At 43.7% G+C, this 16,876-nt stretch overlaps 1 protein-coding gene across 1 annotated transcript in view; it reads right to left on the bottom strand.

Moving 5' to 3' along the window:
• Positions 1-16,876, bottom strand: part of lhx8a (LIM homeobox 8a) — a 50,214-nt gene that overhangs the window by 25,412 nt on the left and 7,926 nt on the right. Inside the window, exons 5-6 of the mRNA XM_059985202.1 lie at positions 10,023-10,144; positions 9,142-9,350 (exon numbers count right to left, since the gene is read on the bottom strand). Coding sequence (XP_059841185.1) covers positions 9,142-9,350; positions 10,023-10,144 — 331 coding nt within the window. The remainder of the gene's footprint in view (positions 1-9,141; positions 9,351-10,022; positions 10,145-16,876) is intronic.

The following is a 16,876-nucleotide window of genomic DNA, read 5'->3' as shown; positions in this document are numbered from 1 at the left end:
AGATCGGTACTTGATCAGTGGTGTATATTTAAGGAGTTATTTTACAACTATCAAGAAAAATATATTCCACTGAAGAAAAAAAGAGTGTAAAAGAAAAAAAATAGTTATCCGTGGCTAAGTAAAGAAATAAAGCAAAGTATACGACTAAAAAGAAAGTTTTATAAGGTAGCTAAATCTAGTGAGAAAATTGAAGATCGAAAAGCTTTTAAAGATCAGCAGCAAATAACAAAAAAATTGATTAAGAAGGGGAAGATAGATTATGAAAGTAAATTGGCGAAAATCATAAAAGCAGATAGTAAGAGTTTTTATAGTTACATAAAAAGAAAAAGGGTGGCTAAAGTAAATGTTGGTCCCCTTGAAGATGAGACCAGGAAATTAATGGTAGGGGACATGGAGATGGCGGAAACGCTGAACAAGTATTTTGTATCAGTTTTTACAGTAGAGGACACTCAAAATATCCCAACACTGGATAAACGGGGGGCTCTAGGGGGAGAGAAACTATGATTCAAATCACCAAGGAAATGGTACTTGATAAATTAATGGGACTGAAGGTGGATAAATCCCCTGGACCGGATGGCTTGCATCCTAGGGTCTTAAGGGAAGTGGCGGTCGGGAATGTGGATGCATTAGTGATAATTTTTCAAAACTTGCTGGACTTAGCAATGGTCCCAGCAGATTGGACAAATGCTAATGTAACTCCTTTATTTAAAAAGGGCAATAGACAGAAGGCTAGGAATTATAGACCAGTTAGCCCAACATCTGTGGTTGGCAAAATGTTGGAATCGATAATTAAGGAAACAGTAACAGGGCATTTGGATAAACATAGCTTAATAGGACAAAGTCAGCATGGCTTTACAAAAGGGAAGTCATGTTTGACAAATTTGTTGGAGTTCTTTGAGGACATAACATATAGGGTAGATAAAGGGGAACCAGTGGATGTGGTGTATTTGGACTTCCAAAAAGGCATTTGACAAGGTGCCACACCAAAGATTACTTCTTAAAGTAAAAAAATCATGGGATTGGGGATAATATTCTGGCATGGGTGGAGGATTGGCTTTCTAACAGAAAACAGAGTTGGGATAAATGGTCTATTCTCAGACTGGCAGTTGGTGACTAGTGGTGTTCCGCAGGTGTAGGTGTTGGGACCCCAACTCTTTACAATCTATATTAATGATTTGGACAAGGGTCTAAGTGCAACGTATCGAAGTTTGCTGATGACACAAAGATGGGTGTGAGTGTAATGAGTGCGGAGGACATTGAAACCCTGCGGGGGACATAGATAGGCTGAGTGATTGGGCAGACATTTGGCAGATGAAATATAATACTGACAAGTGTGAGGTCTTGCACTTTGGCAGGAAAAATAATAGAGCAAGTTATTATCTAAATGGAGAGAAACTGGAAAGTGCTTCTGTGCAAAGGGATCTGGGGGTCCTGGTGCAGGAAACACAAAAAGTTAGTATGCAAGTGCAGCAGGTGGTCAAGAAGGCCAATGAAATGCTGGCTTTTGTCGCTAGGGGTATAAGAACAGGGAGGTCTTACTACAGTTGTACTGGGTATTGGTGAGACCACACCTGGAGTACTGCGTGCAGTTCTGGTGTCCATATTTAAGAAAGGACATACTGGCTCTCGAAGCAGTGCAGAGAAGGTTCACTAGGTTAATTCCGGGGATGGGTGGGTTGATGTATGATGAGAGGTTGAGTAGATTGGGACTCAATTCATTGGAGTTCCGAAGAATGAGAGGCGATCTTATTGAAACATATAAGATTGTGAAGGGGCTTGATCGGGTGGATGCGGGGAGAATGTTCCCAATGATGGGTGAAGCTAGGACTAGGGGGCATAATCTTAAAATGGGATGCCGTTCCAGGACTGAGATGAGGAGAAATTTCTTGACTCAGAGGGTAGTGGGGCTGTGGAATTTACTGCCCCAGAGAGCTGTGGAAGCTACTACACTCAATAAATTCAAAACAGAGATAGACATTTTCCTGGGCATTAGGGGATACAGTGAACGAGCAGGTAAGTGGACATGAGGCTAGGTTTAGATCAGCCATGTGATCTCCTGGACCAGTTTTCGATAGCCTGGATGGGTCGGAGAGGAATTTTCCAGATTTTTTCTCCTCAATTGGCAAATCGGTCCCGTCCCCCGTCCCCCCCGGGGTGATCACATGGGTTTGGGAGGGATGAATAATAAAATGAAATGGGTGGCATGGTGCCCTGTTGGTTGGCACTGTTGCCTTGTGGGATTTGGTGAAAACTAGAGTTAAGATTGGATCAGCCATGATCTTGTTGAATGGCGGAGCAGGCTTGAGGGGCCGATTGGCCTACTCCTGCTCCTCTTATGTTCTAATATTATACCTCTCCAAATGTTCATAAATCCTGCCTCTCAGGATCTTCTCCATCAACTTACCAACCACTGATATTAGACTCACTGGTCTATAATTTCCTGGGCTGTTTCCCTTTCTTGAATCAGGGAACAACATCTGCAACCCTCCAATCCTCCGGAACGTCTCCCGTCCCCATAGATGATGTAAAGATCATTGCCAGAGGCTCAGCAACCTTGCCTCCCACTGTAGCCTAGAGTACATTTCATCCAGTCTCGGTGACTTATCCAACTTGATACTTTCCAAAAGCTCCAGCACACCCTCTTAATGTCTACATGCTCAAGCTTTCAATCCGCTGCAAGTCATCCCTACAATCACCAAGATCCTTTTCTGTAGTGAATACTGAAGTATTCATTAAATATCTCTGGTTCCATACACACTTTTCCACTGCCACACTTGATTGGTCCTATTCTCCCTCAAAGGTCAAACCTGAAGGCACGGTACAGGGTTACAGGCAGGATTTGTAGCAATGTGGAGGTAGAGGGATCTTGGAGTCCACATCCATAAATTCTGAGGTTACTGTGCAAGTCGATAGGGTTTATGGTGATTTCACCTTCATTAGATGAGGATTCCGATCACAAGGTAATATTATAGTCCTCTTGAAATGAATGCCAACCTTTAACTTACCTTCCTTACCATTGATTCACCCTGCAAATTAACCTTCAGGGAACCCTACACAAGAACTCCCAATTCCTTTTGCACCTCTGACTTTGAATTTCCCTCCCCATTTAGAAAATAGACTACAACTTTATTCCTTCACATGACCATACACATCCCTAAACTATATTCCATCTGCCATGCCTTTGCTCATTCTTCTAATCTGTTCAAGTCTCCCTGTTTCCTCAACACTACCCGTCTCTCCACCCATTGTTATTTGTCTGCAAGGGACACTGAACAATGGAGAGCATTCACAACACTGTCTGGTATGAAGGCTCCAATGCCCAGGGTCAGAAAGCTGTAAACTCAGCCAGCTCCATCAGGGTGCTAGTCCCCCAGCATCAGGGGAAGATGATCTGGATTGCAGTTGTCTGTGGCTGCACTAACACGTGGTGAGAAACTGCTGTGTGCTGCTTCTTGCAGAAATGTGGCTCCAGAAAAATCAAGACCAAGATAATAAGAGCAGAAGTAGGCCATTCAGCCTGTCCAGTCAGCCCTGGCTTTCAATCATGGGCTGATCCAACTCGTCCAGTCATCCCCACTCTCCTGCCTTCTCCCCAGACCCTTTGATGCCCTGGCTAATCAAGAACCTATCTATCTCTGCCTTAAATACACCCTATGACATAGCCTCCACAACTGCTTGTGGCAACAAATTCCACAGATTTACCACCCTCTGACTAAAGTAATTTCTCCGTATCCCTGTTCTAAATGGACGTCCTTCAATCCTGAAGTTGTGCCCTCTTGTCCTAGACTCCTCTACCATGGGAAATAACTTTGCCATATCTAATCTGTTCAGGCCTTTTAACATTCAGAATGTTTCTACGAGATCCCTCCTCATTCTCTGGAACTCCAAGGAATACAGCCCAAGAGCTGTCAGATGTTCCTCATACGGTAACCCTTTCATTCCTGGAATCATTCTCGTGAATTTTCTCTGAACTCTCTCCAATGTCAGTATAACCTTTCTAAAATAAGGAGCCCAAAACTGCACACAATACTCCAAGTGTGGTCTCACGAGTGCCTTATAGAGCCTCAACATCACATCCCTCCTCTTATACTCTATACCTCTAGAAATGAATGCCAACATTGCATTTGCCTTCTGTACCAACGACACAATCTGGAGGTTAACCTTTAGGGTATCCTGCACAAGGACTCCCAAGTCCCTTTGCATTTCTGCATTTTGAATTCTCTCCCCATCTAAATAATAGTCTGCCCATTTATTTCTTCCACCAAAGTACATGACCATACACTTTCCAACATTGTATTTCATTTGCCACTTTTCCCCATTCCCCTAAACTATCTCAGACTCTTTGCAGGCTCTCTGTTTCCTCAACACTACCGGCTCCTCCACCCATCTTTGTATCACCGGCAAATTTAGTCAAAAATCCATTAATCCATTATCCAAATCATTGACATACATCATAAAAAGCAGCAGTCCCAACATCCACTAGTAACCAGCAGCTAACCAGAATAGGTTCCCTTTATTCCCATTGTTTTCTGCTGACCACCCATGCTAGTAACTTCCATGTTATCCCATAGGCTCTTATCTTGCCAAGCAGACTCGTGTGGCACTTTATCAAAGGCCTTCTGAAAATCTAAGTACACCACATCTACTACATCTCCTTTATCTACCAGGCTTGTAATTTCCTCAAAGAATTGCAGTAGGTTTGTCAGGCAGGATTTTCCCTTCAGGAAACCATGCTGGCTTTGGCCCATCTTGTTATGTGCCTCCAGGTACTCTGTAATCTCATCCCTAACAATCAACTCCAACTTCCCAACCACATGCCAGGCTAACAGATCACTCTCTTTTCTGCTGCATTCCACCCTTCTTAAATAGCTGAGTAACATTTGCAATTTTCCAGTCATCCAGTACAATGCCAGAATCTATCGATTCTTGAAAAAATCATTGTTAATGCCTCTGCAATCTCTCCAGCTACTTCCTTCAGAACATGAGGGTGCTTTCCATCAGGTCCAGGAGATTTATCCACCCTCAGACCATTAAACTTCCTGAGCACCTTCTCAGTCAGAATTTTTATTGCACAAACTTCACTTCCCTGACACTCTTGAATGTCCAGTGTACTGTGGACATCTTCCTCTGTGAAAACTGATGCAAAATACACATTCAGTTCCTCTGCCATCTCTGCATCTCTCATTACAATACCTCCAACATCATTTTGTATCGGTCCAATATCTACCCCGTCTTTTACCCTTTATATACTAAAAGTTTTTAATATCTTTGATATTAGTCACCAGCTTCCTCTCATAATTCATCTTTTCCTTCCAAATGAACTTTGATTTCCTTCTGCAAGTTTTTAAAAAAGTTCCCCAATCCTTTATCTTCCCAGTAGTTCTGGCTTCTTAATATGCCCTCTTTTGCTTTTACTTTGGCTCAGACTTCACTTCTCAGCCACAGTAGTGTCCTTCCTCCCTTTGAAAATTTATTTGGAATATACCATCTTGCACTTCCCTCATTTTTCACAGAAACTCCAGCCATTGCTGCTCTGCTGTCCTTCCTGCAAATGTCCCTTTCCAGTCAACTTTTGGCCAGTTCTCCTCTTATGCCATTGTAGTTTCCTTTATTCCACTGAAATACCAATATATTGAATTTTATTTTCTCCCTCTCAAATTTCAATGTGAACCCGATCATAGTTCCCCAAGGGCTCCTTAACCTTAAGCTCTATCACCACTCCGGATCATTGCACAACAGCCGATCCCCTAGTGGGCTCAACAACAAGCTGTTCTAAAAAGCCATCCCTTAGAAATTCTACAAATTCTCCCTCAAGGTCCAGTACTGACCTGGTTTTCCCAATCCACTTTCATGTTAAATTCCCCAATGATTATCATGACATTGCTTTTCTGACATGCCTTTTCTATCTCCTGCTGTAATTTGTAATCCACATCCCGGCTGCTGTTTGGCAGCCTGTATACAACTAGAGTCCCTTTACCCTTGCCATTTCTTAACTCAACCCACAGAAACTCTACACCTTCCAATCCTATGTCATCTCCTTCCAATGATTTAATATTATTTCTTATATACAGAGCCACACCACCCCCTCTGCCCACTAACCTATCTTTCCGATACACTGTATATCCTTGGACGTTCAGCTCCCAATGGCAGCTTTCGTTTAGCCAAGTTTCAGAGATGGGCACAACATCATATTTGCCAATCTGTAGCTGAATTTCAACATCATCCATTTTATCCTTTATGCTGTGTGTATTCAAATAACACTTTCAGTCCAGTATTTGTTACTTTTGGTTTTCACTGCATCACGCCTCTATTGTCCTGTAGCTCATGCCACAGGCTGTGATTAAGCCTCATCTCCTGCCTGTTCTTTCTATGATCACTGTTACACACTATCTTTGATTTATTTCCGTTTTCCCCTTCCTCAGTCCTGTCACTCTGGTTCCCATCCCCCTGCTAAATTAATTTAAACCCTCCCTAACAGCTCTATTAAGTGAGCCTGCTAGGATATTGGATCCCTTTGGGTTCAGGTGGGTTTTTGTATAGGTTATACCTCCCTCAGAAGAGGTTCCCAATGATCCAGGAATCTGAAGACCTGCCCCCTGCACCAGTCTCTCAGCCACACATTAATATGCCTGTTCTTGCACTGGCTAGCACATGGCACAGGCAGCAATCCTGACATTACTACCCTCGAGGTTCTGCCTTTCAGCTTCCTACCCAACTCACTGAATTCTCTCTTCAGGATCTCCTCCCTTTTTCTATCCATGTCATTGGTACCAACTTGTACCAAGACTTCTGGCTGTTCACCAACTCCCTTCAGAATACTTTGCACCCAATCTGAGACATCCCGTACCCCGGCACCTGGGAGGCAACACACCATGCGGGTATCTCCATCAGGCTAACAAAACCTCCTCTCTGTTCCCCTCACTATGGAATCCACTATTACTACCGCATTCCTCTTCTTCTCTCCTTCTGCACCACGGAACCAGGCTCAGTGCCAGAGACCAGATTGCCGTGGTCATCCTCTGTCAGGTCATCTCCCTCAACCGCATCCAAAATAAGATAACAATTACTGAGGGGATGGCCACAGGGGTGCTCTCTACTGTCTGAGCTCTTCCTTTCCCTGACCGTCACCCACTTATCTAACTCCTACAGCCTCAGGGTGACTAACTCCCTGTAGCTCCTCTCTATCTCCCTAATAAGCTGTGGGTCATCGAGCCGCAGCTTCAGATCCCTATCATGTTCTCTCGGGAGCTGCATCTTGGTGCACCTGGCCCAAATGTGGCCATCTGGGAGACTGGAAGATTCCCAGGATTACCACATCCGACACCCAGAGTAAAATACTAACCCTATCGACATGTTCACTATTCCTCAAAATAAAACAAAGAAAAACCAAAAATGAAGTCCACTTACCTCGCCCAACCATTGTAACTTATAGTTTATGTATTGTACTTCACTGCAGCAGCAAAACATACATTTCATGACATACACTGCCTATAAAAGTATTCACCCCCTTGGAAGTTTTCATATTTTGTTTTACAACAATGAATCACAGTCAATTTAATTTGGCTTTTTTGACATTGATCAATAGAAAAAGACATTCATGTCAAAATGAAAACAGATTCCTACAAAGTGAACTAAATTAATTAGAAATGTACAATACAAAATAATTGATTGCACAAGTATTCACCCCTTTAATATGACACATCAAAGCATCATTGGTGCAGCCAAATGGTTTTAGAAGTCACATAATTGGTTAGGTGGAGATCACCAAGTGCAATCAAGATGTTTTAATTGATTGTAATAAAATTACACCTGTATCTGGAAGCTCCAGCCACTGATGAGTCAGTATCCTGGCAAAAACTACACCATGACAGAAGAGACTTCAAGCAACACCATGAAAAGGTTATTGAAAAGCACAAGTCAGGAGGGATACAAGAAAAAAATTTCCAAATCACTGACTAAACTGAACTCCAAATGTTATTCAATCAAAAAGAAATGGAAGAATATGGCACAGCTGTAAATCTGCCTAGAGCAGGCTGTCCTCAAGAACTGAGTGACTGTGCAAGCATAGGACAAGTGAGGGAGGCCACCAAGAGACCTATGATAACTCTGGAGGAGTTACAAGCTTCAGTGGCCGAGATGGGACAGACTGCGCAAACAACTGTTGCCCAGGTGCTTCACCAGTCACAGCTTTATGGAAGAGTGGCAAAGAGAAAGCCACTGTTGGGAAAAAAAAGCTCATGAAATCTAGGCTAGAGTTTGCCAGAAGGCACGTGGGAGGCTCTGATGCCTGCTGGAACGTGTCGATATGGTCTGATGAAACCAAAACTGGGCATCTTGGCCATTAGACTAAATGCTATGTTTCGTATTAGCCAAAGACCACACATCATTAAAAACACACCATCCCACCCGTGAAGCACGGTGGTGGCTGCATCATACTGTGAGGATGCTTCACTGCTGCAGACCCTGGAAGGCTTGTGAAGGTGGAGGGTAAAATGAATGCAGCAAAACGCAGGGATATCCTGGAGGAAAACCTGATGCAGTCTGCAAGAGAACTGCAACTTGGGAGAATATTTGTTTTCCAGCAAGACAATGATCTCAAACATAATGTCAAAGACACACAGGAAAGGCTCAAAATAATAGTTAATGTCCTGGAGTGGCCAAATCAGAGTCCAGACCTCAATCCAATTGAGAATGTGTGGCTGGATTTGAAAATGGCTGTTCACTCATGATGCCCACACAATCTGACAGAGCTTGAGCAGTTTTGTAAAGAATGGGGGAAAATTGCAGTGTCCAGATGTGCAAAGCTGATAGAGACCTGTCCACACGGACTCAAGGCTGTGATTGCTACCAAAGGTGCATCTACTAAATACTGACTTGAAGGGGGTGAGTGATTATGCAATCAATTATTTTGTATTTAATAATTGTAATAAAATTTAGACCACTTTGTAGAAATTTATTTTCATTTTGGCATGAGATTTTTCTGTTGATCAGTGTAAAAAAAGCCAAATTAAATGCACCATGATTCAATGTCGTAAAACAATAAAATGTGAAAACTTCCCGGGGAGTGAATACTTTTCATAGGCACTGTACATCACTGGTAATAAACCTGATTCTGATCCCCACATGCAGATGAAGTATTACCATTGTTGAGATTGTCCAGCATGCAGTCATAGTGTATCCGACAAACCACCTTCTCCTCCACTAGAGCAAACTCCTCGCCTGTGGACAACTGCCGCTTGCAGGAGAAGCAAGCAAAGCACGCCAAGTGGTAAACATTGCCCTTGGCTCGTCGGACCCAGTCCGTCGCGTGGATGTGCCGGCCGCAGCGAGCGCACCGGGTGCCGTAACGCCTGCGAAAACAGCCAGAGTCAATGAGGATCTGAGGTATGGAGGCTGAAAAGCTGGCCGGAGAATGAGGGAGAGTCGCGAAGATGGGAACGCAGACCGGAGGACAAGGGAGCGGTGCGGAGGCGGGTATCTGCTTAGTCCCACCTGATGTGCCTGATCGGTTTGTATTTTTGTGCGGGAGGAGGGATCTGCGGGTTGCTGTGCCTGATCCATATTGTTCATTTTTAAAAAATATATATAATGGGGTGTTGGGATTTGGGGGTGGTTGATCAAGCTGCTTTGCTTTTCTTTCTTCGTTTTTTGGCCACCTGGAGATCTGAATTTAGGCGCTGTATACTTTGATAACAAAATGAAACTTTGAATCCATTGACGTATACCTGGACCATAACCCTCTATATCCCTCCCATCCGTACAACAATCCAAATTTCTGTTGGATGTTGAAGTCAAGCCCACATCCACTATAGTAGTCACTAAGTGGTCTGTGGGCTTCACACAAATTCCAACTTAGTACAATTCCTAGAGTTCCACCGGAGGCCAAGGCACCCTTCCACCTCACCTGAGAACAGGGCTTATTCGGACCCAGAGTGGCAGGGCAGAGAAACCAGAGGCCAGGTAGTTATACGGTGGGACCCCAGCCAGCCCACACTATCCAACAAAGTAGCTGCAAATGGTACCTGAAATAATCCAGTTTGCAAAATATCTCTTGATCCTTGATGTAGCAACTGATATGTCTACCCAGGGAAGTTCTACATACACTGCAAGCCAGACATCGGACATGCCAACACAGCTCATTCACCTGTGGGAGGAAGGCAAGGTCTTAGTCAGTAGTGTATGGAGTAACCAGGCTCCACTATGGACAGTCCCAAGCCTGAGTGCAAAAGGAGGGTTGGGCAAAGGGCCAGCAACCCCATCCTGTAAAAGCCCAAAACTACAGAAACACCAGCAGAAGCTCCAGAGACCTTGTTCCTGGGAGGGGAACAATCTGTGGTGGGGACAGTTTGAAAGACTGACCCAGAACAGAGGACTTTGGTGAGCTGCTATTAGCAGGCTATACCCCTGTAGGGGAGATGGGCTTAAGACATGCCACCTGGATTGTCCATTAGCCTCACCACAGTATCCTTCCACAGACAGGATCAGAGGGAAGGATCCACAGGAAAACTAATCGGAGTTTGGAAGTCCATGGAAACCAGTAAACAAACAGGAATTGAAAAATACCTGGGTGGCACAGCAGGTAGAGCTGTAGCCTCACAGATCCACAGACCCCACGTTTGAACTCCACTGCTGTCTGTGTGAAGTTTTTACTCTCTCCGTGACCATGTGGGTTCCCCTCGGGTATTTTGGTTCTCTCCCACATCCAGGGACGTATGGGTCTATGGGTTGATTGGCTGCTGTAAGCTGTCCCCAGTGTGTGGGTGAGGGGTGGAATCTAGGAGGATTTGATGGGAATGTGGAGCGAAATGAAATGAGATCAGTGTAGGATTGGGTGAATGGATGGTTGGTGTTCAGCACAGACTCAATGGGTCAGAGGGCCTGCTCTGTGCAAGCAGAAAGCACTTTCACATGAACCACCAACACTCGGACACCTTTCCCTCGTGGAGTACCAACAGCAGTGTTCTGGGTAGAATCCCAGTATAAAACCGGTCCACTCAGATAAGGCAAGACAAACAGAGTTAGGCCATTCAGTACATTAGATCTGCTCCGGCATTCCATCACGGTTGATTTATTACCCCTCTCAGCCCCATTCTCCTGCCTTCTCCCCATAACCTTTGATGCCCTGCTTAATCAAGAACCTATCAACCTCCACATTAAATATACCCAATGACTGTCCTCCACAGCCATCCATGACAATGAATTCCACAGATCCATCACCCTCTGGCTCAAGAAATTCCTCATTTATGTTCTAAATAGACATTCTTCTACTCCAAGGGCTGGGCCCTCTGGTCATAGATTCCTCCACTATAGAAACCATCCCATCTGCAACCACTCTCTAGGCCTTTCAATGTTTCAGTGAGAACCCCCCCCCCAATACTTTAGTGAGTACAGGGCCATAGCCATCAAATGTTCCTCATACATTAACACTTTCATTTCTGGAATCATTCTCAAACCTCTTCTGGCCCTTCTCCAATGCCAGCACATTCTTTATTAGATAAGAGATCCAAAACTTAACAATACTCCAGGTGTGGTCTGAGAAAAGCCTTATAAAGCCTTAGCAGAACATTAACAAGAGAAAATCTGCAGACACTGGAAATCCAAGCAACACCCACACAAAATGCTGGAGGAACTCAGCAGGCCAGCCAGCATGTATGGAAAAAAAGTACAGTTGATGTTTTGGGTTGAGACCCTTCATCAGGATCCTGTGGAGGCTCTTGGCCAAAGATGTTGACTGTACTCTTTTTCATGGATGCTGCCTGGACTGCTGAGTTCCTCCAGCATTGTGTTGTCAGCACAACATTGTTTTTTTGTATTCTAGTCCTCTCTAAATGGAAAGCTAACATGGCATTTGCTTTCCTTACCACCAACTCAACCTGCAATGCGCAAATTGGCAAATACAATACAATCTGGAGAGTGAAGAAATTATTTGAAGGCCAAGACCAGGGTATGTCAGATAAACATTGGCATTGGTTCCCTCCCACATCTGAGGCGTGCAAACCGGTGGGTTGATTGGTTGCTGTAAATTGCCCCTAGTGTGTGGGCAAGGGGTGGAATCTGCAGGGAGCCAATGTAAATATGGGGGGATGGTGATTGGTACAAATGGATCATAAACACCAGAGATTCTGCAGATGCTGGAAATCCAGAGCAACACACACATGCATAATGCAGGAGGAACTCAGCAGGTCAGGAAGCATCCACACGGGAACAAACATGCAATGTTTCAGGCCATTAGGAGTAAATGGATCAATGTGTTTGCTGCTGGAGGAACTCTGTGTGTGTTGGCGGGGGGGGGGCGTGGTGGAAGTGTAGGATTTGGAACTGGTACCCTACATCAGTGAGGGATAGGGGAGGAACCAGTCAATAGTGGCAATCAGAAGTCTGGATGGTGAGGGGTGTTTGAGGAATTGATTGATATTGGAAATAGGACCCAGTATCAGTAAGGAGATGAAGAGGAATTGGTCAACAATTGGGGCCAGGAACACTTGACAGTGAGGGGTGGGGGAGGAATTGGTCAATGTTTGAACCAGGACCCAGTGTTGGTTTGGGAGGGGGGAGGAGAGGTATTGGTCAATGTTTGAACCAGGACTCAGTGTTGGTGGGGTGGGGGGGGGGGGTGGCGGGAGGAGGTGGTACTGGTTAATGTTTGAACCAGGGCCATATATCAGTTGGGGAGGGGGACTAATTGCTTCACAAGACATAAGAGCAGAATTAGGCCATTCGGCCCATTGAGTCTGTTCCACCATTCCATCATGGCTGATCCCAGATTCCACTCAACCCCATACACATCCTTTGATGCCCTGACTGGACCAGGTAACAACCAACTTCCACCTTAAATATACCCACGAACTTACCTCTGCCACAGTCTGTGGCAGAGCATTCCACAGATTTACCACACTCTGGCTTAAAATTTCTCCTTACCCCTGTACTAAAGGGTTGCCCATCAATTTTGAGGTTCTGCCCTCTAGTTCTGAATACCCTCCCTTAGGAAACATCTTCTCCACAACCACCCTATCTAGTCTTTTTGAAAGTCAATGGGTTTCAATGAGGTCCCTCCATATTCTTCTAAATTCCAATGAGTACAGGCCCAAGGCTGCCAAATACTACTCATTTTAACCCTTTCATTCCCAGAATTATCCTTGTGACCCTGCTCTGGACCCTCTCCACAGACAATACACCCTTTCTGAGATATGGGGCCCAAAACTGTTGACAATACTCCAAGTGCAGCCTGACTAGTGTCTTATAAAGGCTCAGAATTATCTCCTTGCTTTTATATTCTATTCCTCTTGAAATAAATGCCAATATTGCATTTGCCTTCTTCACCACAGACTCAACCTGTAAATTAACCTTCTGGGAGTCCTGCATGAGGAATCCCAAGTCCCTCTGCACCTCTGATGTTTGAACCTTCTCCCCATTTTGATAATAGTCCACACTATTGTTCCTTTCACCAAAATGTATCACCATACATTTCCAAACACTATTCCATCTGCCACATTTTTTCCCCGTTCTTCCAATTTGTCCAAGTCCTGCTGCCATCACATGGCTACCCCCCACCTATCTTCATATCATCTGCAAACTTTGCCACAAAGCCATCAATTCCATTATCCAAATCATTGACAAACAACTTGAAAAGTAGTGGTCACAATACTGATCCCCAGGAACACCATTAGTCACTGGCAGCCAACCAAAAAAGGCCCCTTTTAATTCTACTCACTCCCTCCCTCCTGCCTGTCACCCATTCCACTATCCATGACAGCATCTTTCCTGTAACGCTATAGGATTTTATCTTAAGTAGCCTCATGTGTGGCACCTTATCATATGACTTCTGAAAATCCAAGTGAATGACGTCTACTACCTCTCCTTTATCCATCCTGCTTGTTCCTTCCTCAAAGAACTCTAACAGATTTGTCTGGCAAGATTTCCCTTTACAGAAACCATGCTGACTTTGAATTATTCTATCTGTGTTGCCCTTAAGGCATTTATTTAGCTTTATTACATTTTTGCTTTTGTAATTCATTTGTAATTATTTTCTAGTTAAAGTTAAAGTTGATAACTACGTTGCAGTTGTTGAAAGTAAATTCATTATCTGTGACGTATCGCGGCATGTGATGACTTCGCACCCAGTTTCGACGCATCTTGTGGGTAAATACTGGTTTGGAGTAACGGGAAGGCGGGGGCTTGTGTGTGTAGGATCAATGTGAGAAAAGTTTCATTTCTACGCACTAAGAAACATCATAGAAGCAATGCCATAAGTTCATATGACAGTCGATATGTTAAAAGTGAAAATGTTAACGCTGATTCTGTTAAAAGAAATGACGGTTGATAAATTATTTTCTTGTGCTATTGAAAGCATTACTGGAAAGTTTGTGTTGAAGTGTATTTAAAGCTGTTGATGGCATAGGTAGATTCTGACTGTATGTTGTTCTTTAATGAGACTAATGTAATATGGTTTGGTGTAGTTTTACTTTTACAAGTATTTATGATGTAAATGTGATGCCAAGGAAACATACTGTATTTGGTATTGTTTTATCAACAGTTTTCATCATACATTAATGAGGAAGAGTAAACAGTAAACGGTTAATCTTACTGCCATCCTGCCCTCATTGACTTCAGTTTAACTTGGTGTTAGTTCAAAGTTTCTACACCCTGCACGAGAACACTACACTATCATTAGTCACCTCAACATTTCATCTTTAATTAGACTCCACTTTCCCAACCACTGAGGTTAGGCTAATCAGCCTATAAATTCCTTTTTGCCTTCCTTCCTTCTTAAAGAGTAGAATGACATTCGCAATCTTCCAGTCCTCTGGGACCATGCCAGAATCAAATAATTCTTGAAAGATCACGACTAATACATCTGTTATTTCTTCAGCAACCTCTCTCAGGACTCTGGGATGTAGTCCATCTGGTCCAGGTGACTTACCCACCTTAAGCCCTTTGAATTTGCCATGAACTGTTTCCTTTGTAATAGCAATGGCACTCATTCCTGCTTCATGACACTCAGACCTCTGGCACACTGCTCCTGTCTTCCACAGTGAAGACTGGTGCAAAGTACCCATTCAGTTCATCTGTCATTTCTTTGAACCCCATTACTACCTCACCAGCATCATTTTCTATGGTTCAATATCAACTGTCTCCTCCATTTTATTATTTACATAATTAAAGTATCCTGCTTCATCTTATTGGCTAGTTTTTTTTTTCTTCTTCTTGTAGCTTTAGTTGCCTTTTGTTGGATTTTAAAAGCTTCTCAATCATCCAACTTCCCACTCACTTTTGCTACCTTATATACTCTTTCCTTGGCTTTTCTGCAGTCCTTAACTTCTTTTGTCAGCCTCAGTTACCTACCTCTGTCATTTGAGAACTTCTTCCTGTGTGGGACATATCCATCCTGCACTTTGAACTATTCTCAGAAACTTCACCCATCTTTGCTCTACTGTCATCCTTGCCAGTATCCTTCTCCAATCTGCCTCAGCAAGCTCCTTTCTCAGGTCTAATTTCCTTCATTCCATTGTGATGCTGATACATGTAACTTGTGCTACTCCCCCTCAAATCGCAGTCTGTATTCAATCATGTTATGATCATTGCCATCCAAGGGTTCCTTTACGTTAAACTCCCTAATATGATCTGGGTTACCACACGACACCCAATCTAAGATGGCCTTTCCCCGAGTAGGCTCAAGCTGCCCTAAAAAGCCATCTCATGGGCATTCAACAAATTCCCTCTTGTGATCCAACACTAAACAGATTTTCCCAATCCCCTTGCATATTGAAGTCCCCATTACAATTGTCATTACCCTTATTACAGGTCTTTTCCAGCTCCCTTGCGGTCTCAATCCCACACCTTGGCTACTATTTGGAGGTCTATATACGATTCCCATAATGTGGTGTTGTTTTTTTTTTAACTCATGCGGTTTCTTAACTCCAAGCACAAAGATTTGATATTGTCTGACCCGATGTCATCTTCCTAAAGATATAACTCCATTTCTTACCAACACAGCCACTCCACTCCCTATGCTTTCCTGCCTGTTGTTTTGATAAAGTATATTCTTTGACATTAAGCTCCCAATTTTGACCATCTGTCAGCCGCAACTCTGATGCTTACATCATACTGACCAATCTCTAACTGCACCACGAGCTCATCCATTTTATTCCAAATGCTACACCGATTTAAATACAGCACCTTCAGTCCTGCATTCTTTTCCCTTTTCAAGTCAAGTCACCTTTTATTGTCATTTCGACCATAACTGCTGGTACAGTAAGTACACAGTGAAAACGAGATGTTTTTCAGGACCCTGGTGCTACATGAAACAGTACAAAAACTACACTGAACTACATGAAAAACAACACCAAAACTACACTGGACTACAGACCTACCCAGGACTGCATAAAGTGCACAAAACAGTGCAGGCATTACAATAAATAATAAACAGGACAATAGGCACAGTAGAGGGCAGTAAGTTGGTGTCAGTCCAGGCTCTGGGTATTGAGGTGTCTGATAGCTTGGGAAGAAACTATTACATTTTGAATTTTGCATGTGTAAAATTTAATTCTTTGCTGTCTGTATTTGTACCCAATCATTGTCTTGTTCTTCCTTACATCCACCTTACACCCATCATCCACTTCTAAACCTGCTGGCTCATCCTCAGCTCCATCATACTGGCTCCCCCCCCCCCCCCCCCCCGCCATGTTAATTTAAACCACCCCCAACAGCTCTTGTAAACCTGCATACAAGAATATTGGTTGCTCTCGGATTCAAGTGCAACCCATCCCTTTAGCACGGGTCAAAGGCTGGAACTGGGTCCCTGTATCAGGACACCATTCAGTGACAGTGGTTCAATAAGTCATCGGGGCTTGAATTGTTTGGGATTGTGGGATCTCAG

This window comes from Hypanus sabinus, chromosome 11 (assembly GCF_030144855.1).
Source record: "Hypanus sabinus isolate sHypSab1 chromosome 11, sHypSab1.hap1, whole genome shotgun sequence".
Classification (NCBI taxonomy): Eukaryota; Metazoa; Chordata; class Chondrichthyes; order Myliobatiformes; family Dasyatidae; genus Hypanus; species Hypanus sabinus.
Note: the sequence above shows the minus strand (reverse complement) of the source record. Positions and strands in the feature narration are given on the sequence as shown.